Below are 26,218 nucleotides of genomic sequence, written 5' to 3'. Positions count from 1 at the left end.
ATGGCAGCATCTTCAGCTTTTCTGAGGAAATATGTGGTATTTTTGCTTTCACAAGGGAGAAGTATAAAATGAGTCTTAGGTACAAGGCTAGAGCAAAGATAGCCCAGATACTAAAACATCCTGCTCACCACTGCTGCACTTGCATCTGCTGCTTCTCCCGAGCTGCACTCTGGTTTTAAACACACTCATATTCTCTCAAGATCTTGGTTCTCAATTTCAGTTTAACAAGGCTGGTGTAAAAACTGTATTAGCCCAAGGCTAAGGTATATTCTTTCCCTGTTCCTACACAAATATATTGGCACTGACTGCAGCCTTGCAGGCTCTCCCACGCCAGTCACCCATCTCCAGCAACACTTCCACTTGCCTTGTTTACAGGCACTGCCTCTGTGTGGTTAGGCTAGCAAAGTCCTTTGCAGTGCTGTGGTCCCTGAGCCCTGCTCCAGGGTACTGGCTGTGATCCCGCCTGAGCCAGGAGGAAACCAGAGGATGAGTGTTGCACTAGATTAGCAGTGCCCAGAGTCCTGATAGAGGCTGTGGGACAGCTGCTGCACCAGCACCCCCCATTTGGGGGGGGATCCTTATCAGAATGCTGAAATAATTGGCAGCTTCTGGTCTGTTGGGTGGACCAACACCGTTTTAGGCTGCTTCACTCTGCTGGAGCTGTGAGAACCCCTCAGAGGCTTACAGCCTTGCCAGACATACACAGCAAAGCACACACAGATGGGGGAGCATTGAATAAATTACAGAAAAATTTCAGTTCTGCAACCTGGTCATTTGGGCCAGCTCCCCAGAATGCACTTTTTGGTCCCTCTCTGAGTGAAGCATCAGACTAGGCCTCTGGCATCTGACCACAACTCCCATGTCTGTCTTCCAGCTTTCTACTTTGGGATCTGCCTGAGCATGACCCTGATCCTGGCAGCCCTGCTGAGCTCCGCTGCCACGGTGCGGGAATCGCGGTGCCTCACCGCCATGGTGCGTATCCTTACCTGCAGGGACTGGCTGGGAGCGGCTTTCTGTCACCTGGGGCTGGCCCCCTACATGCCCCTACATGTCCAGTGCTGGGATCTGCATTGCCTTATGCCCAGGACAATGCATGCCTGGGGAAGGAGGTCCTGTTGTTCCACTTTGCGCTACTAGGGGACATTTTTTAAAAAGCATTGCCCTGCAAAGCTCTTAGGGCTGAGAATTGCATCATTCTGTGCTAAGTTTCTTTTGCCAAGGTCCTGTGTATGCAACTATCAGAGGGAATGTGTTTATCTGCCAAGCAACTATGGTGATGACAATACCCAGGGTATTTTTTTTTCTCCTCATCAAGTCAACACATGGTTTGTGTGAGGAAACCTTAGCAGTGTGATTTTGAGTCTCACAAACTTCCCCCAAATTGTGATAGCAAAATTAGCCCCTCTTTCTCCCACCTCACTGCATGGCAGCAGGCATAGGGGATTTGTGTAGGACCCTGAATTTCAGCCTACAAGGAGAGCATGGAGAAGTATCATAAGAGTGGAAATCCCCCCTTTCTCCTCTCCATCAGCCTGTTTGGGCCTGGACCATGTTGACAGTAGTAAACTGCACTGTGAGATAAGCTCCATTTCGAAACAGAGCCTGCATGTGGGGCCTAGCCTGCACAGAGCAGCTTCCAGCCTTGGAGCTGGAGGAATGAGTGGTAAAGTGCTGCTCAAGGTGTGTTTTCCCATATGAAGAGCAGGAGTTAACAGATAGGTTGTTGAGCATGAAATCTTGCTCAATATAAAATAACTGCATTGCTGTCTTACACTAAAGAGATTTATCTAATCTGTGTAATTGGGGGAAATGATACTGATGGCAGAAATGAGAAGCTGACACCTGAAAATTCACTGCAAAGCAGCCACTGAAATTAATGTTTTCACCTTCTCAATATACCATCTTCCTTTCTCTGAGATGCCCAAAGGGCCCTCAGTTCCCATGAATTAAGCAGAATGTGTAACTCCCCTCTCTTTTGCTGAAGTGTCTTCAATGTGTGCCTGCAATTACCACATCTAAACCAACAGATGGGTATGTACAGATCAGTGGAGAATGTCTTGGCTGCCTGAAGATATAGCCAAACTTCTCTATAATGTTTCTTTGTTGCCTTACTCTCTGGTATAGTTTGAAGCATGCCACTGCATAGAACTGGCTGTTAAAAAGAGGCCAACATATACTGAGCGAATTCCAGAGCTCTGTCCAAAGAGCATTGTCCAAGGGCCACACAATGCTGCTCTCCCTTCCCATTTTAGTAAGGGAAGGAAGATCATTTTAGTAGGATCACACCCATGTGTGATCCTTTCCTTCAGCCACTCATCATCTCCCACAGGCTGGCTGGTTTGGGGTATCGCAGCCAAGCTTCACCCACCAAAGCAACCTCTAGTTGGCAGAACCCTCAAATTGGCTGTTTATTTTTGTGCCCCCTAGTGCACTCTGTTGGCTTGTCTTTAGCTTCCACAGTTTGGGTGTTCTGGGGGATGTGGCCGTCTGCATTTTGGGCCCCTGATGGACATATTTGTAGGGCGGTCACGGTGTCGCTGCCTTGCGGGGAGCAAGGAAAGGTGCGAGGTGCCTCCCCCGCAGCTGTGGCGGCGAGGCTTCATGGCACGCTGCTCTCAGCGGGGATAACGGGATGCCTCCTGGCTGTATTTGAGCTCGGCTCCGTGCCGGGCCGTGGGGCGGGAGGCGAGCGGGCCCCGGCAGCCGCGCGGGGCCGCTCCAGCGCCGCGCTCCGACGCCCGCCCGCTGCCCGCCCGCTCCCGCTGCCCGCCCCGCTGCCCGTTCCGCTGCCCGTCCGCTCCCGCCCCGCTGCCCGTCCGCCCGCTCCCGCTGCCCGCCCGCTGCCCGCCCGCTCCCGCTGCCCGCCCGCTGCCCGCCCGCTCCCGCTGCCCGCCCGCTCCCGCTGCCCGCCCGCTCCCGCTGCCCGCCCCGCTGCCGGGGGTGCCGCGGAACCGGAGCAGCCTCCGTGACCCCTGCGGGGTGGTGGCACGTTCCCAAGGAATAAACGGGAACCCTGGAAGGCGCTCAAGAGCTGGCCACTAGCAAGGGTATTCTCGGCTCCAAATTGTTCAAGGAGCTCATCGGCATCTTAAATCACTCAGGGAGGACGGGAGGACTTCGCCTATTATAAATTGTCCCCTCCCCTCCCAACCGTGTCATCCACCAAGGGCCAGCTCTCTGCTTGTTTTGCCCCCAGTTCCCACTCCAAAGGCACACATTTAATCTTTGATCTGCCAGCGGGAAGCGAGAGCAGGGAGAGCCAGCCCTGACAGCTGCAGTGACGTGTAATCACAGGCAGGAGTGGGGTTTGGCCCTGTGGGGCTCCAAAACTGGTCCGTGTGTTGTCCAGCCCTGCTGATCCCTGCTGTGCTGTAGCTCACAGGAGCGATCAGCCCTGCTACTTGGAGCTTTTTTCCTCCTTCTGCAAGAGAGAGAGAATCTTTCATCTTCCCCTGCTATTGATTTTAAAGGACTTTTCCTCCCTGCATAGAGTGTGTCTTATTTAGAAGACCATTTAATTCACTCTTTAATCAAAGAGGGAAAACACCAGACTATTTGCCTGACATCTGTGTCTGTCCAGGAAACCAAGCCATGCGTGAGGGATGTCTGCATCAATGTGGCTGGTCCACCACAATGCCACTTGGTAAACCAGCCACTCTAGGGAAAAGTTGACAAGGATCCAGACTGGACTTACAGGAGCTTTTTTTTTTTTTTGTCTGTTTGGATTATATATCGTCACGCTGCCTCGCTATCTGGAGGTTTGTGTGCCTACAGAGGAGGAGCCACTGTTCTTTGGAGGCCTCACTGGTGCTGTTCTAATAACAGTTATGGGTGCACAGTGGTTAGAAACCAGGACAGGTCAAACTGGTTTAAGCACACAGGTCTCAGGAGATTGTCTTCTAGATGCATTAGCAGCATCATGAGAGCACACAGATGCTACTGTCCATCCCATGCTGCTTGTGAGGAAGCTGGTTCCAAGAAAGTAATTGAGAACTTAAGGATAAAAAATTATGTTCTAAAATCCAGCAATATTCCATATAAAGCTCCTCTTAAACAGAGAGAATAGCAACAGACTTATTCACTGTCCTCCAGCCCAGGCAAATTCTGCTTTCTGGTGATCCATGGCCCATCATGCAGTCAATCTCGAATGTAAATACCCTGCAGCTTTATAGCCCCTGGAGGCCATGTTGCTATTGAAGGGGAGGAAAAGGAAGGAAAACAGCAGCTTTCCTGTTTGCATAAAGGAAAGACTCTGGTATCAGTGAGGTTTAAAGCAGCATGTGTTGTTACTGGTCAGACAGAGTAAGGGAAAGAAAAGAAAAAAAACCAGGTAGCAAATGCCAGCTGAAATTCTCACATCTGAACATTACAGTCTAAAACCTGACTAGTATAGAAGAAAATTTGTGATCAGGATGGAGCAGATGTTCCAAAAAAATGCAGTGGAAAAAGCCTCAGTGCATGCCCAATATAACCCAGGCTTTCATCAAGATCGATGAGCTAGTAGGGGCAGCACACAGCACAGGCTGTTTGCTTTATTATACCCAGGTGTAGGCCAGTGTGTAGAGGGTCCTTGATATCACTGCAGCACACTTCAGCATCTTCTTTCTAATTCAGTCTGCTTCCTGTGCTCTCCCTCGGGGTGCAACACTTCTGAGTGAGGCATCTGCGTGCCAGTGGCAGAGCTGGTACCAAGGACAGATTCCTCTTTCACACTGATGTCACTGACTCGTGTTTGCTCTGTGGAAGGGCAAAAACATTGCATGCTTTTAGATGAACTAAAAGGCAGAGAGGGTCACAACCTGATGGATGCCATCTGAAATTTGCCCCTGCTTTTCCTGCCCCTGGGCTCTGCAGTCTGGCAGGGAGCTGGCCTTTGCAATGACCACAGCAGCACCAAAAAACAGCTGGAGAAGAGCAGAGCAGGGCAGAAGTCTACTCCTTCCCTGGAAGTGTAGGAGTTTGGCAGAACACAGCTGCAGAGCACAGTATGAGCTAAAGGATCTGTCCCTCATCCAAAGCAGGCCCCCTTCACCAAAGGGGAAGCGTCAGAAAGGTGAATTAAAAGAAACACCAGCCAACAGACAGGGTGCTGTTCCTGTGGATTCTGCCGAGTCTGTCAAAGAGAAATTGTTCCTTGCAGCAAGGATGGAAGCAAGGTCATTCATAAAAGAGTAATTGATGTCTGCCTGGTGACAGCCCTCCACAGGGCTGATGTGGCTGTCTCTTGCAAAGGGAGCAGGCTGCAGCCTGTGGCTGTCTCTGAGGACCTCCAAGGATCTAGGAGATGGTGAACCAGCCTCAACTCTTCCACATTTTGTATGCAAACTGCACATTGCCTTTTTCTTTTTTGCTCCAAATGTCTTCTAATGTAATTAGAAAGTTGCTCTTCCAAAAGCCTTTTGGCTGGGAAGGGAAAAAGCAGGCTATAATTCATTTATAAGATGTTCTCGGAGCCATGTAATTGCTGTGCACCAGATGGATGGAGGGGGAGCTTCCCAAGGGGCTGCATCTTGGTATTCCCAGAGAAACCAGACAGAAATAAAGGGAGAGCTGATGCTGAAGGACTGAGATGTGGGGTGGAGCTGAGGAAGGGAAGATGAAAAGGAGGATTTTAATCTGCTGGGAGTTCTGGCCCCAGAGAGACGTTGTAAGTGCTGGAGCTGGTGGGGAAGGAAGGGAGAGCACAGGGGAAGGAATCTGGGCTGTCACTGGCATCCTGTTGTTCACACTCTCCGCGTTCATGGTGGGTCACCTGAATTATAACTTTAATGGAATGATATGCAGAAGAGTGGTCACATTGCTGTCAGTGCTGGTTTTTCCATCTGACTAATTTTCTTATTTTTAAATTTTATTTGTCTTTGAACTTGATTTTGGTGAAAATGCCATTTGTTTGGTGGGGAAGTTGTTCGAGGCAGTGCAAAATGCAGGGTCTGATCCTATTGAGGAGCATCCTGACATGCCTGTGTAACCTCACCTCCTCCGTCCAGTTTGTGCTGTACCTGCAGGGTTGAACTCCCCACTCCAGCTGGGATTTGGTCTGAGATATCTTGCCCTGCGAGCTCTTCCACATCTTCATGACTTGTAACCACCTTGTTATGTCAGTGTTTGATCAGACTTTTCCTCTCATCTTCTTTAGGGTCTCGAGTAATCTCATTTTAGCTCCTAGCAAGGCAATGAATGATCTCATCAGCTATATGGCCAGGCAGCTGCCAAAAACTAAATGAAAGGAGAGACTGGACATATATAATTTAAGATTTTTCGTAAGAGCTGTATCAGGGTTTTCCCCAGTGTCTGATGCAGAGCCTGCAACAAGGCAGCCCCAAAAAAAGTGGTGAATACCAGTGGCAGTCTTGTTCCAAGAGCAAAGTCCCCAGGCAGAGCAGAGAAACAGAGCAGATGGACAACAGCCAGCAAAAGGATTTTACTGGCACATTCACTTTCATTTCCAGGATTTGAAGTAACACATTTTCCTTTCGTGCTCCTTATGCATGAGTTTGGAGCTTTTTTTTTTTTTTTTTTAACTATATCTTTTAAGCAAGTTTTTTTTTTTTAAGCTTGAATTTGGTAAAATTTCATGAAAGATTTAAACTTTTCCAAGTTATTTCAGATATATCATACAATGAAAACAGTAATAGAAAAAAATTAGAAATCAAAATAAGATGCAGTCAGCTGGGTAAGTTTCCCACATAATGTTGTGTTGAAAGAGGCACAGTTTAATGGAAAAACTTGTAAGGGCGTTAATTTTCAACTGATGCTTATTCATCACCTTTTGTCATTCCAAGACTAAGCTGTGGATTCATATTGGATGAGCCCATTTAGCTTTCAAATGCTTTACAGGCACTTTTCCCTTCCTTTTTTTTCTTTTAAATGTGAACGAGATCATTTGGTCCTGCTGTCACAGCAGGCAAGTGCTTTTTATATCACGGCGTGGGGGTTTTGGTCCAGGTTTGTTCAAATGAAAACACAAAGCATGTAACTTCCAGCTCTGCCAGCCTAAGGAAGAAGACAAAAGTCAAGCCGTGTCCTGCATCGTTGCTATTATTGTTTAGACACTTCAGGGTCAGTTTCTGGCCTTGGTTATATTTCTGTCATCCTGTTGTCTAACTAGGACGGTGCTGATCTAAGGAAAGCAGCTCGGCCATGAAGCTGCCACCTTGCTCACAGAATGAGTCCAGCTCTTCTTCCAGAGCAGGTTGATTTCTATGTCTATCCCAGTTATTTCCTTCTTTATGGACTATTTGTGTGGGTTTTCCCCTCTTTGAAGCCAATAGCCAAGTTTTAAATGCAGGGGATTGAATCTCATTATTATGGAGCGCAGTCCTGCAGCAGAAGGGAAGCATACTGTAAATATAATGTTTTATATGTTCTTTTCTTTGTCCAAGAGGAATTTGGGCAGAATGGATTAACTGCTCTGCTGGAAGCTGCCTGGTTTTTTGGTCAAACTCTTCAATTGGCCACAGTGTAATTAGAGGGCTCCTGATGGAGAACCACATTATTGTCCATCTAATTTCTTTTAAGTAACTGACGTTATGAGGGATATTAAAAGAAGGTGATGTTTAAACTTTAATGAAACTTGCTCAAACAAGCATATTAAATATGTCCTGATTGTGTTTGCAAATGGGTATTTTTCTCCCCAGGCTTAATGTTGGTATTTTTCCTCTTTATCCTCAGGGATTTTTCTGTTTTGCTCTGGCCTTTTGTGGATTGATCCCAGCTGCCTGCTGGAGATACACACACAGCATGGAGGTAAGTGTTGGCTGCTAGGAAATACCACCAGCATCTCATCAGAGATTTTTTTCATAGCAACTATTCCTCCCATAAAAGGGACATCTGGCGTTAATTAAGCCATCCATATTGAGGTCTATCAGATCCATGCTCTGTTGCATCCGTCCTTTGGAAGAACAGGGTCACCTTCATCAGATGCCTCTTCAATGGGATCATCTGAAGGGAGAAGCCCGTGGAAAATCTCATGCAGGGCAAATGCTTTGTGCTGAAAGCAAAACAAAATGCAAGCCTCCTTAGCTTTGGGATTTTTTTTTTCAGGGGATGTTTGCTTTGTTTTGTTTTGGTTTTTTTTCTGTTGTTTTAAATGAGATCCTTGACTTTTGAAAAGTCATTTCCAGCTGGTTCTAATTCCTGCTAACGTCAATTGGGAGCCTCTATTTGAAGGCAGTGTCCAGGAGAAGCACCCAGGAGATGTGTTTATTAACCTGCAGCAGTGGTACATGAAAAACACAAGAGTGAAAAATGGTATCTTGGGTCACTATGATGCTGAACCAGAAAGAGAAGATTATAGAAGGCTGAATTTGGAAGAAAGTTGGGGTTTGAAGTTTTACCCCAGAGCTTGCTGTTGCTGGGGCAGATGGGTGATGTGGGAGATGCAAGATGCTGGCTAAGTTGGTCTTTATTCCCTCTTTTGCATCCCTGCACTCAAAAAAAATTAAGAGACTCGGGAGTGTAAAAAAATCATGACATCTTTCTTTTGAAAGCAGAACACTGGTATTTTTGGCAAGTACCTAAATAATTCAGAGAAGTGCTTGGGACTTCGATAGGTGTTTCATGCAGTGGCTCAGTCCTTGTCTCTATTTTGCTCCTCCCCAGCCCTGAGCACGTGCCATAACCTGCATTGTTCTGGGCACCAATGAGGATGTAACGTGAAACATCATCCCAGTGAATTAAGGATTGATGCTGCCAGTTCATCGTTTTGGTTACACGTACTGGGGGTGATCAAAGACCAGTCTGAAGTGTCTGGCCTTGAGATTTCCTTCTGTGATGGAGGAGCACAACTCCATCAAAGTCCCAGAGACTCAGTCCACACTAGGACTGTGGCAATTGGTTTTGTAGGCACAAGGAGCCCTGCCCTGTAATGGTTTGGTGTCCTGTGCATAAATTAAATCCCAGTCTTTCTGAAAGTAGAAGTCAAGGTTAAGGAGAGGGATAAGGCCCTGCTTCTCTAGAAAATTTTCCCGGAGCTGGCCAGTGTCCAAAGTAGTTGAAAATCCTTTGAAATGTGCAGGTGGCTACACTGGACCAGGCTAAAGTTGTTGGCCAAGGAGCTTTTTGGCTGACCTGCTGTTAGCCAAGGTAGCAGCATAAAAACCCAGCAAGCACAAAGCAATGCTTTTTCAGATGCCAGCAGCTTGTGGCCCAGGTGTCTGCTGGTGGCAACTGCTGGTGCCTTTGCCTTTAATGTTCTCCCTGGGTTTTTCCTCTGTGAATTTGTCCAACTGCTTTTGGAAACATTAGGGTGAGTCCTGATGGCACAACAGCATCTTTTATCTGTATGCTTAACTGGCTGAAGTGCAATCCATCAGGGCTGAGGCATCCATGAAAATATGTCTTTCCACGGCCTTTTTATTTTTTTCCATATTGTTTCAGGCAAAACTATCAACATTTATTACATTCCAACTAACAGTTTAATATGGAAATAATTTGGTTTTCATGACTAACACAGAAGGGAGTTTCCTTCACTTTCCTTCTTCTTCTGCAGACATTAAATTGTAGATTGAAGCACAGGCTGTGTCAGTAAAGGAGAAATGGCACCAGAAACTGTCTGGTTGTCATTGTGAAATTGTGTTTTCTAAATAGACTGCTTCGTTTTACTGTTAATCCACATACATGGTGTAGGGCATAAAAAGACTGCAAGAAAAAGGTTGTATGTTGGGTTATGTAATACAGGGATGTGCCATGCCAAAAATATTTTGCTGAAAATATTTTAAGGAGTATTGCTTTGTATATCTCTTAATCAGTACATCTGGTTTTACTTCAAATTATTTTCGTGGGTTTCTTTGCTCTGAGTGCCCTGCCCACAAAAGCACCCATGGTTATGGTTAGCTTTGGTAATTGCTTGGGTTTCTGTAAGCAAAACAGCTTCCACTAGGCAAAATTAGGGGGTTATGTAAAAAGTTGACTTTCTGGGCAAAGAAAAACCAGCAGTGTTTCTGACAACAGAAAAAAATACCCTTAGATACCATCTTGTGTTTCTCTGCTTCCTAAAATCCAAGGAAAAGCAAGGAATATAAATGAGGAAGATTTAATTAGAAGTGTCACTTACAGAACGTGTGGAAATTTACTTTCTACTGAAAAGTAACCTGTCTCACTAGAGAGACAAATGCAGATGTGAGAGAAAAATACAGGTGACTGAAAGAAACGCAGATGTGTCTGCCCCTCCAGGACAGGAGCACAGTGATACAGAAAATTGAATGAAGTAAGGATAAGACTTCTGAAGTCTCATTATAGAGCTGGTTGTTCGCTTGTCTTTCTCAAAAGAAAGAACCAAATTCAAGCAGGTGTCCTCTGCTGCCTACTGCATGTCAGTACTCTCAAAAATAGTTAATTGTGGTAATCTGGGGTGGGGGGAAATCAAACCCAGCCAAGCGGGTGGGTGTCTTGTAAGCCTGATGGGATGTACACAGCCATCAAGAAAGGAATGGAACTGAGGATGTAAAATGAATATGGATGAATATGGCCATTACTTGTGCCTGAATCACTAAGAGCACTGAGAGGTACTGCCCCCACGTTCATGGCTAGAACAAAAATTTCAATTTTTCTCATGAAAAATTTCCAGTGGAATGCCAGACAGAAAATTAGGTTGTTCATTTTGGAAATGCCAGCTGGGAGCTGGTGAGAGTAGTTCCTGTCCTCTCCCTCCCTGCTGGCAAGATTCCAAACCCAAGCAGCACTGAAAACAGAGTCTTCCCCTCCCTTTGCAAGCTAGGGATGGGAGGTCTCCTCTGCCCTGATCCCTGGCAGATGCTTCAGTGGTTTACTCCTGCTGGTAAAAAAAAAAAAAAATTAAAATACCCCTACATTTTCTTCATAAAGCAGAACCCTCTCATAGAAAATCACCTGAAACAGTAAACCCCAATACTCAGTTGAAAAATTGTTTTTGTGGTTAGTATCAAGAGGCAATAGATAGAAATGTAGTTTGAGTATGATGAAAACAGGATGCCCTTTTTGCCTGTGTGGCTCTTTTAGGGCCTTTTTTACAGTACTTCCTACAGAGAAGCTGGGCAGGGAGAAAGGAAGAGTTATTTGTAAATATTTTATATTCTCAGACCTAAGCACTGTAAACAAAATTAATCTTCTCATTTCCCATTCTTTTCTGCTTTCATGACTTTCAGTAGCTTCTGGACGAATTCTTTCAGACAGATGTTGAATGTTTTAATTTCAAGTTATGCGCATTCCAGATGGACTCGATGTCACCATAGTTTGTTTCCTTGTGATGTATGCCAGACATGCAGCAGTCATGAACCTTAGATTTCTCATGCTTTATCGTAAAAGGTTGCATCCCAATTGTTCCTCCTCTCAGTGGAAGATGTGGTCTTGGTAGGGAAGTGTTGCAAACCTGTCTGAGGAAGGACAGTGGCGCAATCAAAGTGAACAAGAGATCTATGTGCATGGGAGGGCAGAGGGGATGGGATGACCTCTCTGCAAGGTCTTTGCTGGAACTGCTGTGGTAACCACAGAAATCATGATGTTTTCAAATGGTTTTCAGCCACATTAGGAACTCCTGCTTCCTGAAGCTGAAGAGCTGAGTCTTGTTTTCCAAAGTAATTTTTATGGCAGTTCCTTTGCCACAAACTGCTGTCTGTTTAAGAGAGGTCCCTCTGTCATTCACAGCACGGCCAAAAAGAGTGGGGATGTGGAATGCAGGGATGTGGAATGCAGGAGAGACATGCCACATCTAGCACAGCTGGTGGGGAGGGCTGCTGCTTCCTCCTCCTGTTCCCCAGCTTCCTTTCTCTCCTCAGCCACTAACTGCTGCTGTAGAAACCTGTCTGCAGAAGCTGGAGCAAAGCTGTACTCGCAGCTGCCATAGAGAAGATTTTGTACCCTTACTAGCCAACACAAAACCAGAATCATTAAGGTTGGAAAGCTTTTAAGATCATTGAGTCCAACCTTTGACTGTCAACTACACTAGAGCACTTAGTGCCGTGTCCGGTTACTTCTTGAACACTTCCAGGGATGGTGACTCCACCCCCACCCTGGGCAGCCCATTCCAATGCCTGACCACCCCTTCAGTGAAGAAATTCTTCCTGATGTCCAACCTGAACCTGGAACAGCTTGAGGCTCTTATGTTGTCACTTGTTGCCTAAGAAATGAGATGAACTCCCACCATGCTACAAGCTCCTTTTAGGTAGTTGCAGAGAGCAATAAGGTCTTCCTTGAGCCTCCTTTTCTCCAGGCTAAGCTATCTCCAGCTCACTCTCACTGGATTTCCTGTGCACACCCTTCACCAGCTCCATTTCCCCTCTCTGGACATGCTCCAGTACTTCAGTGTCTTTCTTGTACTGAGTGGCCCAGCACTGGGCACAGACATCCAGGGGCTGAGCCCAGTACAGAGGGACAATGCCTGCCCTAGCCCTGCTGGCCACGCTGTTTTTGATACAGGCCAGGATGCCCTAGGCCTTCTTGGCCACCTGGGCACACGCTGGCACATTGTCAGCTCTTACCCAGCACCCCCAGGTCCTTTTCCACTGGGCCCCTTTCCAGGTCCCTATCTAAGCCTGTAGTGCTGCATGAGGTTGTTGCCCTCATTTGACCAAAGTGCAGGACCTGGCACTTGGCTTTGGTGAGCCTGAGGTTTGGTGTTATGTTCTGGGCCCTGCTGTGAAAGAGGCCAGAGAGTTTCTATTCCACATCAACTTCTGCTGTTCCCTTTCTCTGAGCAGCTTCTTCCAGGAACCCTGTGGCCCTGGCCCCATAAGCCAGGATGGTAGGGTGGGTCAGTGACGCTAAAATTGCTGCAACATAAAAGGAGTTTTGCAACAGAATGAGCATTTTAATTACAGAGATTTATTCATAAGTAAAAGCTTAAAATAGATTAAATTACAATTTCCCAACTCAGGAATTTGAAACTGGTGCAAATAGTTGTCCATAGTTCTGTAAAGGCCTGATTCCCCATGTCCTCTGAATGAAGATGTTGTTTGAATTTGCACTAGCTGCAATGAAATGGTAATCTCTTAATTATCAAGTGGTTTCTTAGGTTACTGGGTGATTTCAAAATGAGTTTCACCTGTGGCTTTTGGCTCCACATGAGTGGAAAGGCATTAGCCCTTCTGTGCTGCACTGCTTGTACTTCAAGAATAAATGCAAGGAGTTAGCTTTTTATGGGCAGGGAATTAATACAAGCCATTTGTCTACATTGTGATTCTCCTGCAGCCTTGCTCTGCTACCTTCAGAGGAACTTGTCTGGTCTCCCCTCCTCATGCTGGGAAGTGGAAATGGAGTCTTCCATGCTTTGCTAGCAAGCCAGGTGGTACCTTTTGAGATGGTGATTTTCTAACCTGTTAGAAAGCCTGGAGTACACAGCTGGAATTAACAGCTGCAGCTGTTAAATAACAAATGTTGCCACACCTGAGTCTTCTTAAACAAAGCAGCTTCCCTCCTCACTTCTCTGCCTGTGGAACCAACACTGGTCTTCTGTCTGTGGGTCTCCCTTCCATGCAGCACCTTTGCAAAGCCAGAGGCAGCATTGCCTGGGTCTCCAGGAGGGAATCATCTCTTGCCATGCATAAAACCAGCACATGCATCTTTTTTCTGCAGGTATGTAAGGAACGGCCCGTCACTTTCCGGTTAATTTCTTAAGTGGGAATGTAGAGGTCTTTTCTCTGTGGATTTCCTAGGGTGTGTGTGTATCTGCAACTGCTGCCTCTGGTCTGTGTTGGGGCAAAGTCTTGCAGGGACTTAAATTATTAAATGCGGGCTGAAATCCTAGAGATTTTAATGGGATTTAAATACAAGCTGAAAGTGTGCTCAGGTGTTTTCTGAAACCGGACCTGAAGCATACAGGTAGGTTCCTTTTGGGCTTTGATTCAGGGAGGCTGGATCAGGACTGCAGCTTATCACAGGGGTCTTCCAAGACCGTTTACAAAAGTCACTGATGTTGCTGTGAAAACTGTGAACTATCTGACATGCTCCTTGCTCTTAATCTAGGAGGCACAATCACTTTAAACCATTGAGCTTTTCCCAGTCTCTGAGGTCCATGGGAAAAAACAAAAATGGGGGGAAACCCCTCCCTCTTCCTTACCGTTTTTAAATACTGTGCCTCTTTCCCAGTGTTTATGTTCTCACCAGCCAGCGACAGCCCACTGCCCCCAGCGAGACACTGCTCTCCTTTGTCTGAGCTCCACACAGGCATTTGCACTCATGGGTTCCATAATTTATGGCTGCCCCAGCGCTGAACCCACGCGGCCCCGTTTCCACTGCTTTCTGTGGCGGAGCTGCAGCTCCAGCCTCCAGCAGCAGCCAGGGCACCTGAGGCCACTCAGGCAGCTGCCATCGCTGCAGCACATCCAGCCTCCATGCACCTGTAGGATGCTCCCCACAGCAGGACAGCCACCACCCCTCAGAGGTGACAGGGCTGCCCTGGGACTGACTCTATTGCTGATACCGCTGGTTTATAAGCTAAAACTGCTCGTTTTCAGTGCTGTTCAGTGCTTTCTGTTGGGAAGCAAGTCTTGCCCTGGCACTGGTTGTAAGTGCTACAGGTGAAGGCTCAGGGATGGCTGAGATAATTTGACCACAGTTTTGGGGAGAGGGTGTTCACAAATTGATGGGTTGTGTGTTTTGAAAGACAGGAACATTGTCATTGTGGGCCCTTGGCAGCTTGTTGGCTTTGCAGTTCTGTTATAAAATGGATTGAAAATTTAATTAATTTTTTTTACAAAAAAAAAAAAAAACAACAAAGAGCAAACATAAAAAAGCTAATCCAAAAAAATTCCAAGAGGACCTTGATATACTTGTGACATTCACCAATGTGCAGCCACAGATTAGAAGGATTTAGGGGAAAAAAAAATCCTTGTTGATATCGATTAACTGCCTGCCTGTGTTTTCTGCACTTCCCTATAAGGCAGCTGGTACTCTGTGACAGACACAGCAATGCTGCATCTGAGTAGCACAAAGGTGGCCTCTGGGTTTTATGGCTTGGCTGAGCATGAGGCTGTCCCCCTGCCCATGGGCCAAGAGGGATGTATAGCACCCACACAGCTAGAATCTGCTGTTCTTTTAGGGATATGGAGATAGGAAATAAGGAGGTGAGCAGTGTCACAGCTCAGCACCTTCTTATGTTTTAAGTGTTTTGTGCAAGAACAGGATGGAAGTGCTGAGGCTAGAGAGAAAGAGTTTTCTGAAATTTTTGTTCCACAGCAGTTTTTGGTCTGTCTCCTTCTGTGTATATAGCGGAAAGTAGAAGGAAGCCCATATGGTTTGGTTTGGGGTTTTTTTTAATGTATGTATGTATAGATAGACACAAAATCTGATCTGGGGGGGAAAAAGTGGCTAAAATCCTTATGTGGCTTGTGGCATCAGTGGTCTCCAGTGACCACTGTCAGTCAGAGGGGGAGCATTTCTTATCTTGTGCCATTTTCCATGGAAGACCTCAAAGGCTGCTCTAATTTGCAGCACTGGCTGGATTTCTGCATCTGGGAATGACTGGTTAGAGGAAGGCTCTGAAGGAGAGAAGCTGATGGGCAGTGAAGGAAATAAAAAAAAAGAGTCAGTTTTCCTCTTGAAGGAGGCAAGGTGGAAATTTGCTTTAGTTTTAATAGCCAAAGGCAAGAACTCCAATTGCTTAGAGTACATGTCTTCCTGCAGTCATACATTCTGCTTCTTGGGGGATAAAGGATTTAGAGAATGATAAATAATCTTAAAATTCCTTTTTTCTTTTACTTAAGGTGAAAAATGGTACTTACTGAGTCAGTTGGAGTCAGCTGCATTCATTTCAGTGGTGATTTTCCATTTGTTGTATCCAGAAACCCATCAATATCATTCCTAAATGAATATTTCATTAAGGAATGCAGATGGAAGTGGGAGGCAGCAATTATTTACCTGCTTTAGAGCTGGAACATTTCACCCAGCTTCTTCCAGGAAAAGAATTACTTTAAGGTGTGACCTCCATATCACTCAAGCTGGAGATTTTTCTTAACCAAAGCCCAGCTGATGCTTTACCTTCAGCTCATGGTGTTTCTTACTGATGAGCACTGCAGGCTCAGTCTCCCGCCAAGGGAGAGCTTTGTCCAGCAGAACTCTTCCAGCAGTGGATCACAGCATGTCACTAGGAACAGGAAAATCCACTTGACTATTATGATGCTTATGTGTGGGAGGAGGGAAAGACCTTTTGAAAAGCAGATGGACTTTCTCTTCTCCAGCTGTATCTGCCCATTGCATGCTAAGTACTGTTTAAGTGATGGGGCACAGCTCTTTATCTTAAAGGTCATTATTAACAGCATCAATGTAAGCACTCGAACTCAACAGTCATCCTGTTGCTTAAACGTGAGAGAAAGCACCCTGAGTATTTTTAATACTTTTTTACTCCAACAACCAGAGGAAGAAAATTGTCTTGAGGCAATGGACTCAAAGTTGCCCATCAGGGGAGTGTGTGATAGGAATCTGTTGAGGATGGCAGTTAAGTACAAAGCAGTGCTGCAGTCTAGCTCTTCACTGTGTTAGGAGCTGGATCAATGGAAAATAGAGGGATGAACTTCTGCTGGATGTAGCAATGTTGCAAATAAGTCATGAAACCACCTGGTGACTGTCTCACGCTTTCTGCTTTAATTTTTACATCATCAGGCATGCATGAGTGAGCAGGATATTTTGGGCTAGATAGATGCTGCCGTGCATGACCCATGCTTCAGAGCTTGGCTGCAGCTCTGAGTACAAATCCCAGGCAGCTGAGTGTGGTGTTTTGCTCTCCTATGTCTTCTCTTATTAAACCAGACTTCTTGTATGCTCTGTGGCACAGTCTTCTGCACAGAAGGAAACAGCCAGTGATAAATACTGAGATTTTCTACTATCTGTCTACCTCTGAAGTATTTAAATGAGAAAGCTGTCTGCAGTAGTCTTTGAAAACAGACCATTATGTTGTATGAAAACAGCAGTTTTTCCCTCCAAAATCAAATGATCCTAGCAAAAATCAGAAAGAGGATGTGGAGGAACTACAAGCAATTTACTCTTTAAAAAATGGATTTAGAGTTTGATATTCCCTTACTAGGATCTGAATAGCCTATTCAGATAATGTCTGGATATAAATGCTAGATATAATTGCTAGATAGAAATGCTGAGAATGACTAATCAGCAAATTGTACTCTTAGGCTTGCCCAGACACACATTCTAAAAGGAAATTATTGCTATTAAACATTTTCCATTTAATGACTTGTGTTTTCAGCTCTTGGAGGCTGCTTGACAAAATGAGAATGAAAAAATCAGTAGGTAACTGAGAAGTCAGCTCACAAGCAAGCTCAAAAATGGTGCAGTTGAAGTCTTTAGTATTCATTATGTACCCGGAGATTACCATTATCATTTCCATCACTGTAGCTGAGCTGGCTGTGAAATTATAACTGCTTGTGGTTTTTTCAATTATTGTTTCCAACAGCTGAAATAATTTTGAGCCACTGTTTTGTTATAGGCATTTTGTTCCTTCAGATCTTTCCTATCCACTCTTGTTCTTCAAACAGCTACCTCTCCCAGTATTCCTTGGCCCAGATTAAGAGACCTTTAGAAAGCAGTTAAACTTCTGGATTGCTTTCACCCCTTGAACCCTTGCTTGAACATAGCCACTTGCTTGAACTCTTTCATTTTTTTTCTTTTTAAGTCATCCAAATTTAGGTCTTTTGGACAAAAGCTCAGTATCCTGACCCTCATGGTAAATATGAAAAGACAAATATTGTGCATGCAGCACTGGTTCCCTTACCAAAACACATATATATGTTGTCACAGCACAAAATAGTTTTTATTCCTACATTTTAGACTGGGATCAGGATATTCAAAAGGTAATAATCGCTTATGTTAAGAAACCTGCTGTTCTGTTACTCTTTTCTCCACAAGAGGAGCTCAAATATTATTCTTTTTTTCATTATTCATAATCCAATTCTTCAGTGGAAATGGATGTTCTTTTTATTGAATCCATTTATTTAATTGCTGCTTCTGGAAAGCTATTTCATGGCCCACAAGAAGTTAGAAAAGCTTGGAGATTTTCTTTTTTATTGGGTTATAAGGTTTGCTGTGGGGAGGGTTGGTGCAGAAGTCGTATAGAAATCTGGTCTTATTGTTGCACCCACCTCACTTTATGCGCTCTGACACCCCAGGGGGACAAAAGGAGCATCCTCCTTCCTCACCTGTGTGGAACAGCTCAGTGTCACACATTTTGCTATGGAGTATTTTGTCTTGGCCCGTAATATCTGAGCTCTGTCTGTCACTGCTCGCTCTTATGCCATGTTGATAGCCATAAAAAATCTTTTGATGTGTGCCTTCAAACTCTATTCCTGGAGGCACAGAGCCAGTCTGGATACACATAATCTTCTCAACCCCCCCACCTCCCTGGTTATCACCCTCTGTTGTTGCTTGTGTTTTGGACAGCTGGGCAGGACAGAGCAATCTTGCAGTAATAGATGCAACCACCTTGAATGATCCTGGTTTCACCCCTGAGCAGAGAGTGCTGGGGTTTTATTCCTCAGAGGAATTTCCAAGTGTGAACCCTCACACTGAGCTGCAAAGCCTCGCTGAGAGATGGCTCTGTTCCCAGAGATTTCCCTGTGTGGCCACCCACTCTGCCTGTCTCTGCCATCAATTTTCCCTCCTGAAAGACAAGCACTGACTGCAGGCCCACTCGGACTGGTGCTGCTGAGGAAGCAAGGCAAAATGAAAGGAAGAAATAAGGTTTTGACTCCAGGCACTGAGGGCAACTGTCATATTTTTCTTTCTCTGACTTCCAAATGGGAGTTGGCTGGGATCTGTCAAGCTTCAAGTTCTCACACATTTGGTAAATATTTAGGGTCTGACTCACCACTGAATCACTCCCGTTATTTTTTTTGCTCTGCGCAGAGAAATGGCTCTGCCACTTAGATAACACCAACACTCCGAGGTTCTCTCACTTTTTGTATTCTAGCATGTCATGGTCATGTGTGCCTGTCCTCACAGTACCACCTTCAGGATGGGGAGATGGCATCAGCCCTGGCTGGCAGAGGGACTCAGGCACACTGGTCACAGACACCCAAGTTCTTCTCTGACACAAAATCCAAAACTGGCCAAAAGCTCCAGCCATCAGCTGGTGAGACCCCAGCTCCTTAGCTGGTGGGTCACATACCAGCTCCTGCTGCCTGGGGGTCATTTTAGTAGCTGCACTGCCTGTATTGCTGTACCTGCGAGAGCTTCTGTGGAAATCAAAAGAGCATAATTCCCCCACAGACAACTGTAGTCTGTTTTGTATGTACAGACCTCTGCTTTCATTGTAGGTAGAAGACAGCATGATGGATGTGTATGATTTCGTGTACGAGGAGGTGAGGAGGAACACCTCCAGCTTCAGGAGACATGAACTGACTGCCATCCATGAAACAGTAAGTTGTCTTTTACCTGCAGGAGGAAACCTTGCCCTGGGGTATCTTCCTGAGGGTTTTGGCAGGCTGGGGCTGACGCCTGTGCTCTGTCTCGTGAATGCTTCAATGCCATTTTTCCTCAAGAACTGAGTCCTCCAGGCTGCTGTGGAGTCTGCTCCTCCCTTCGTATTCTTCCTTTCTCAGATCTGACCAACCAGATTACCAACAGGAACAAAGGGTCACCTCTTTGGGCATCACTGTGGTGCAAGATCTACAAAGCTTCCGCCCTGCAGCTGCCATAGTATTTTCTGTCTCAGCAGCCACTGTGACTTGCTCCCTGTCTGTGGTACAAGAGTGTGGATATGCACACTCTTGTAGAGTGGCATAGAGAGGAAGAGGCAGGAATTCCACATAGTCCAGCAGTAGTATTTGCACATGGTTATTCTTATTTATCCTCAAGTTTATGTCTGAGGAGAACTGGAGGCTACACAGCCTCTTACAGAACTGGAGACTGCTATCAGGCTCCCAAATACCACTACCCAGGATGCTGTTGGTCTCTGTAGCTCAGCAGGTAGGCAAGGGTGGTTACCCAGAGCACAGGGAGGACACTTGCCCCCAAAGCCACAGGAGATGAGTGAGGATGTCCCCCACAGTGAGAAACTCCCAAGTCCCTGCTGAGTAAAGGAGATGCCATTCCCTTGCACAGCAGGGCTTGTTTGGGGAGTGAGTTCATGGCACACACAAGGCTGGATGGGGAGGTCAGCCCTGCTCAGCTGTTTCCAATCACCTCCCACACAATTCCCTGTATCCTTCTGTGTTTTTTTTTAATCATCATAACAAGTACTTTTCCAAGCTGTTTCTATCTGTGCTTCTCAAAACACAGAAGAGGTCAAATGTTCCTTTTTGCAGTGGTGATGGTGGCCCTCAGAGTCATGCCCATGCATGGAAGTGCTTGCTCTCAGGGCTGTGGGCCAGTACTCCCAGGGTCCCATTTGACAAGGAGAAGCAGGCACAATGCCTGGCTTCACCAGTTACTTATTTTAGTTGCGTCTTGAATTGATGGAGAAGCAGTCTTTCTACTCCTGGGTTTTTTTTTCCTTCTGCCAGAGCTCCAAACTGTCCAGTGCACCACAGCTACAGGAAACCAGCTCCCCAGTGGGTGTTGCTGGGGATCCCCTCAGCCCATAACAATCACTGGAAACATGAGTCTGTGCATCCCTGGGCTTTCTGGAGCAGCCACTGAGCATTAATATGACCACAGAGGAAGGGCTCGGCCCCACTCCCAGGCAGCAGTCCTGGGGGAGCATGAGCAAGTTTGAGGCCAGATCCATCCACCTCCCCTGAATTTAGCTTGCATTGCCGCAGTTGTTGATTCCTACGTGCTTTGCTCCTTGCACCCTGGTTGGGTAGCCTTTCCTGAGGCAGCAGGGGCCCGTTGCCAGCATCTCCTGCTGCAGCAGCTGGTAGCAAGGGGAGAGCCTTGGCGAGCAGCTGGCTAACTTCTCCCTCTCTTGCAGTTCCTTTGCTGTGGGAAGCACTCTCCTTTTGGGGACACAACCGATGTTGAGAACAAGACATGCCCACCTGACCATGTGCACAATGAAGGACAGGTAAGGAAAAGGATTCTCCCACACCATAGTGGGGTTGTGCCTCTACTTCCTAGCCATCAAAACCTCACTGGTGCTAAAGTGTTAATGAGAATTGTGCTTTTTGATGGTTTGGGGTTGAAACAGGTTGGGATTTGTTTTGTTTGGGTTTTGTTTTTTCAATAACACTGGACATGGTATGGGAGTAGTGCATTCAGCTCTGGGGTCCAGCACAAGAAGGGCATTGACCTGATGGAGCAAGACCAGAGGAGGCCACCAATATGATCAGAGGGATGGTGCATCTCTCCTATGAAGAATGGCTGAAAGGATTGCTTATGTTCAACCTGGAAAAGAGATGACATGGAGGTGACCTAATTGTGTCCTTCTAGAAAAGGAGAAAGATGCAAGAAAGCTGAAGAGGGACTTTTTGCAGGAGGATGTAATGACAGGACAAGGGGGAATGTCTTGAAACTGACAGTAATTTTAGATTAAATATTAGGAAAAAATTCTTTACTGTGAGGGTGGTGAGGTACTGGCACAAGTTGCCCAGAGAATTTAGGAATTCCCCATCCCTGGCAGTGTTTAATGCCAGGTGGGTGGAGCTCTGAGCAACCTGGTCTAGGGAAAGGTGTCCCTGCCCATGGCTGGGGGGTTGGAACTGGACAGGATCTTTAAGGTCCCTTGCAACCCAAATCATTCTATGATTGTGTGAATCAGGAGGAAGAGCCCTGGCAGATCAGCAGGTCTCAGACCCACAGGTGCAGTTTCCTTCACTGCTCTAGAAAGTTTTCAAAATGCTTGTGTTTGCAGCCTGAAACTTCCCTCCAGCTTCCTGCTCATCTCCTGTGCTTGCCGAGAGTGTGAGATATCACAGGCATGTATCAGAGCACAAAAAAAGCTGTTTGACTTTTCCACATGACACTAATTTCTGACACTTAAAATGTGTTCCAGTTAACAGCAAATGTAGAATTTGATGTAATTCCTTTTTCTCCGGGGCATTAAATAGGTATTAAAATGAGAAGCTCATGAAGCAAGGTGATGATGCCCACCAGTAGCTTCCTCAAGTCTGCTTCATTCTGACTCTTTCAAGCATCTTAGTGGGGCTGCTGGAGAAGCCACCAGTATTAGACTGTTGTGCACTGAAGCTACAACCCTCTGAGCATATCTATTGCACGATGATGTTTCTTCCACCAGAGTAGCTAAAGCCACCAGCATCAATATTTGGTGTTTCTAGGAAAAACAAAACCACGCAGCTGCAGGGATACAAACCCGTTGTCAGGTGAAGATGTCAAGTGCTAGCAGCACCCGTGATGCACAGGCGCACGTCAGCCCGCTGGGGCAGCGTTTCAAAGCACAGCCTCCAGGAGTGTCACATCCCAGCGCTGGGTGGAACTCAGCTCTAAGAGCAGGAAGGGAGAGCAGAACAAAGCTGGGCACCATATGGGCGATTCATTCCTCCCACTTAGTGGTCTGTTTCCCTCACTTGGGAGCCAGGGAAGTGAGTGGGAGGATGTGCTTTGTGTGACACAGGAAACCACAGAGTTTGGTGGCCACAGTCATTCTCTCCTGGCTTTGAATGCTCTTTTTTCCTGCTGCAAATCCCTTCATCAAGGGCATGCTCTTGCATTTCTGAAATGGCTGTCTTGGCCAACACCTCGGGGATTTCTGTGGGGCCATTGGTATGCTTAAGGCTAATGTATATTAATGCTTGCAGCACCTAGCAAAATTGAGCTGTTCAGTAGTAACCTTGGGGAATGCATTTGGCATCACGGTGTGCTCTGCTTTTTTGACTTTCCATTTCCTTCTTTCCATTTTTCAGTGAGTGAAAAGAAAAGAGCTTTGCTTGACCACACTTAAGCACACATCCTCCACCGTGCAAAATGCATCACACCAATAAAACTGTAGGCATGTTGTAGTAACAGAAAAGATACCACAGATGTGTGTCTTCCCAAGATGCAGCAGCAGGAGGGAGAGCGGCCCAGCTGTGCAATGCTGCACCCCTTTCTTGCCTCCTTTCTCTCTGAGGCTGTGGAAGTGCTGTTGGGGGGATAAAGCCCCCCACCAAGCTGCTGTTGTGCTGCAAGGGGTATTTGTTTCTCTCTTCCCAGGACTGCCTGCAAGAGATCCAGGACTTTCTGAAGAAGCACATGGACTTTGTCTTCTCGCTCCTGGGCATCGCCATTGGTTTCACGGTAACACTGTCTGTCCTTTCACATTTTGGCCCTGGAAGGCAGGATCCAGTCAGGAAAAAGTATCTTAAATTAGCCCCCAGAAGCTAGAATTCTGGGTGATTTTTGGATGCTAGCAGCAGAGAAACAAGCAGTGGTGGACTCCACTATGGAAATTGGGAAGGGGTCAGGAATCTGGACAGGCTGATTGATGGAGGGGTTTTCCTGCAGGAGGAGGCTCGCTGCACGGTTTTTGTGCCCTAACAAGGCATGGCGTCTGGGAGTGGGGAGCAGGATGCAGCAGCAGTTGCATTTCATCCACTCAGGCTTGCCTGTCTGACTTCTCCTGTGAGTGAGAGGCCGTGTCACCTCGCTGGGGGCTTGTGGATTACGTAGAAAGGGAGATGCACTAGAGCCTTCATATTCTAGGAAACTTGCTGCCTCCTAAATCAACTTGGGAAGTTGTGTGTGCAGCCAGAGCTGGAAGGTCTTGAAAGCTACTGAGCACCAGCAGTGGAGCTGGAGAGCTGTGCAGAAAGGGAAGGTCTCATCCTATTAATGACCACTATATGAATCTGATGAGGAACATCTCGGGCAATGTGGGTAACTCCCAGGCTCATAAAAAGCAGGCTGCAAAGGAAAGGGGAAGAGTGTGTTGTCTGGGCTCCAAGGTTCTGTCTTTGAAGGACTAACATGCAGAGGAGGGGTGAAATCATCTTCAGATGATGGCTCTGAAGTTAATTTGCAGGAGAACAAAAGAGAAAATTAAATGCTGCAAGAGAAGCATATCTTTCCATGGTGAGGGGGCTCTGGGGCTGTGTGGGAGTGGTCTCTTGGAAGCTGGAGCAGGCCACTAATTAAAACCAGCCTTCTTGTTTGCCCACCCACTGCTTGGCAGAGGTGTCTCACTGTAATTACCTGTACTCAAGGACTCTGAACAAGTGGTGATGCACACCAGAAAACAGCATGTGAAAGGAGACTCCTTTCTCCACCATGAGGGCAGGTTTGGTCTGCTATGATATCTCCATGCTGCTCCCCAGATGGATTGACCTTTCTTGATTGAAAGTGTATTTGGAGATTGTTTTATGCCTTGTGTCCACCTTGGCACATTTATGGATTAGAAGATTCTTCTCCATCTAAATAAAATCCAGAGGAGCAAACAATTTGTATTTTATAGCAGTAAATTAGGAAAACCATCAGGCATTGCTATGGAGCTGTAAACGTAAAGTCATCTGTGAATATTTGGTGCCACTTTCCAATTTTTCTCCAGTATAAGGAGAATTTCACTGCAGCTATATTCAGATAAAAGCAGGAGCACTTTTATAACAGATACTTTTTTCACAGCTTGATGCTGTAGCCAGATAAGGCAGCTGTCTTTGAAGCCTGTGCTAGAGGAAATCTCACCGCACAGTTCGCTATTGTGATGGCAGGATGCAAGGGAAGCACGTAAAGAGGGCTGTAGCTGCTCTGATGTCACTGTTCCTCGGCCAACAATGCACACACATCCCCAGATCAAGCTGCAAGCAAAGGCATTAGCACATTAGGGCATACTTGAAGAAAGAGCACATTGTTACAGCCCTCATTATCCTTCCCACAGCAGCCTTACCTTGGGTATGTTGCCTGTGTTAATCCTGATGTGTGATACACCAGGCAGAGTATCACAATAGAGAGGAAGTACACTGTCCTCTGCATTTATAACTATTTGGGGTTGGTTTAGGCATTTGTCTGTTTGGTTGTTTTTTTTTTGTTGGGGTTTTTTCTTCAAACAAGACATGGGTGTTGTGGTTTTTTCTCTTTGAAAAAGGCTACTATTATGAGAGGTATGTTTGTTTGCATAGAGGAATGTTCTGTGGCAGGAATTAAATTTGAATTTCCTGGTTTCATTTTATTTCTTGGTCTTTTTAGAGCCATGTTTGAGCTGTGCTATGCTAACTCCAATCAGATGTTTTAACCATGTGTTGCTTTTTAAAAAAATTTCCATGTCAGAAATGGTGTTCAGCACTTCACTGAAAACCAGCTCTCCTCAGCAAAATGTGACAACAGGCAATATTTATGACTGCTTATTTGCACAGATGGAGCATCATAATCAGTTACACACTTAATTGTATGCCTATCTCATTTATTTCCTTTTAGGTTTATGGGATGTTCCTAACTTCATTCCTTTGGTTCTCCATCCACTTCAGCAGCAACCTGTACCGGAAAGGGAAATACACCCTGCGGGAGAGGTAGAAACCTGATGCCTGGGCATCCCTACCAGGCAAAGCCAGCTCTTGGCACAGAAGATGTCTGAAGTCACCCACAAAATGCCCTGGGAAGGTATTGTGTGGGGTCAGGTGATGGGATATGTGTCACACATTTCCCTTTCCTGCACTACAATTGGGCTCAGAGATGCACATTCCCTCAATGGGAGATGTACGGGCTGTGGCTCCACAAGAAGGACACAAGGAGTTCTTTACAACCAAATGGAGAGAAAAACCCGGCAAAAATCACAGGATTAAACAAAACTTCTCTCGTGCTGTCAACTGAGCAGTTCCCTGTGACCCCTAAAGATGCAATGTTTCTAGGAAGATGGGTTTGGATCACAGCCCAGGACCAATGTTGCACTATCAGTAAATAAATGACAGGAAGTGTGTCACCACTGATGTGAAATGTGCTCTCCCAGAGTGGAACTTGCAATGATTAGTTTTGGGCATTTTTCTGATTATGCTGAGGTATATAGGCATCCAATGACTGTCAGCTAGTTTTCTCACTTTCAAATGTTGCCAAATTTATAGAACTTTTGGTAGAGATCAGGACAAAAGGTCAGAAAGTAGAGAATGAGCTTTGAAACAACTGACCAACAGAAGAATGTATTTTTGTTATTCCTCCTTGCTAATGCAATACAACTTTTTTTTTTAATTCTTAGTATTTAGTCAGCCTCCTAAATCTTGATGCCACACTGATTTCTCAGGGGCTTGTTAAGCCACACCTGTGTCTAATTCTGGGCCCCTTAATTTAGGTAGGATGTTGACATACTCAAACACATTCAGAGAAGAGCCAGAAGGCTGGTGAGGGGTCTAGAACACAAACCTGAGGGAGCTGGGGTTATTTAGCCTGGAAAAAAGGAGTCTTGGGGTGACCTTATCATTCTCTACAACTGCCTGAAAGCAGG

General features: G+C 45.9%; 1 protein-coding gene across 1 annotated transcript in view; it reads left to right on the top strand.

Moving 5' to 3' along the window:
- TSPAN32 (tetraspanin 32) overlaps positions 1-25,772 on the top strand; it is a 28,326-nt gene extending 2,554 nt beyond the window's left edge. Inside the window, exons 3-8 of the mRNA XM_058807715.1 lie at positions 875-972; positions 7,672-7,746; positions 19,233-19,334; positions 20,831-20,923; positions 23,008-23,091; positions 25,201-25,772. Of these exons, the coding sequence (XP_058663698.1) occupies positions 875-972; positions 7,672-7,746; positions 19,233-19,334; positions 20,831-20,923; positions 23,008-23,091; positions 25,201-25,296 (548 nt within the window). The 3' untranslated portion in view covers positions 25,297-25,772. The remainder of the gene's footprint in view (positions 1-874; positions 973-7,671; positions 7,747-19,232; positions 19,335-20,830; positions 20,924-23,007; positions 23,092-25,200) is intronic.
- Positions 25,773-26,218: the final 446 nt, after the last annotated feature.

Source organism: Ammospiza caudacuta, chromosome 6 (assembly GCF_027887145.1).
Source record: "Ammospiza caudacuta isolate bAmmCau1 chromosome 6, bAmmCau1.pri, whole genome shotgun sequence".
NCBI lineage: Eukaryota > Metazoa > Chordata > Aves > Passeriformes > Passerellidae > Ammospiza > Ammospiza caudacuta.
The sequence above is the reverse complement of the archived record's forward strand: the minus strand, read 5'-3'. Positions and strand labels throughout refer to the sequence as shown.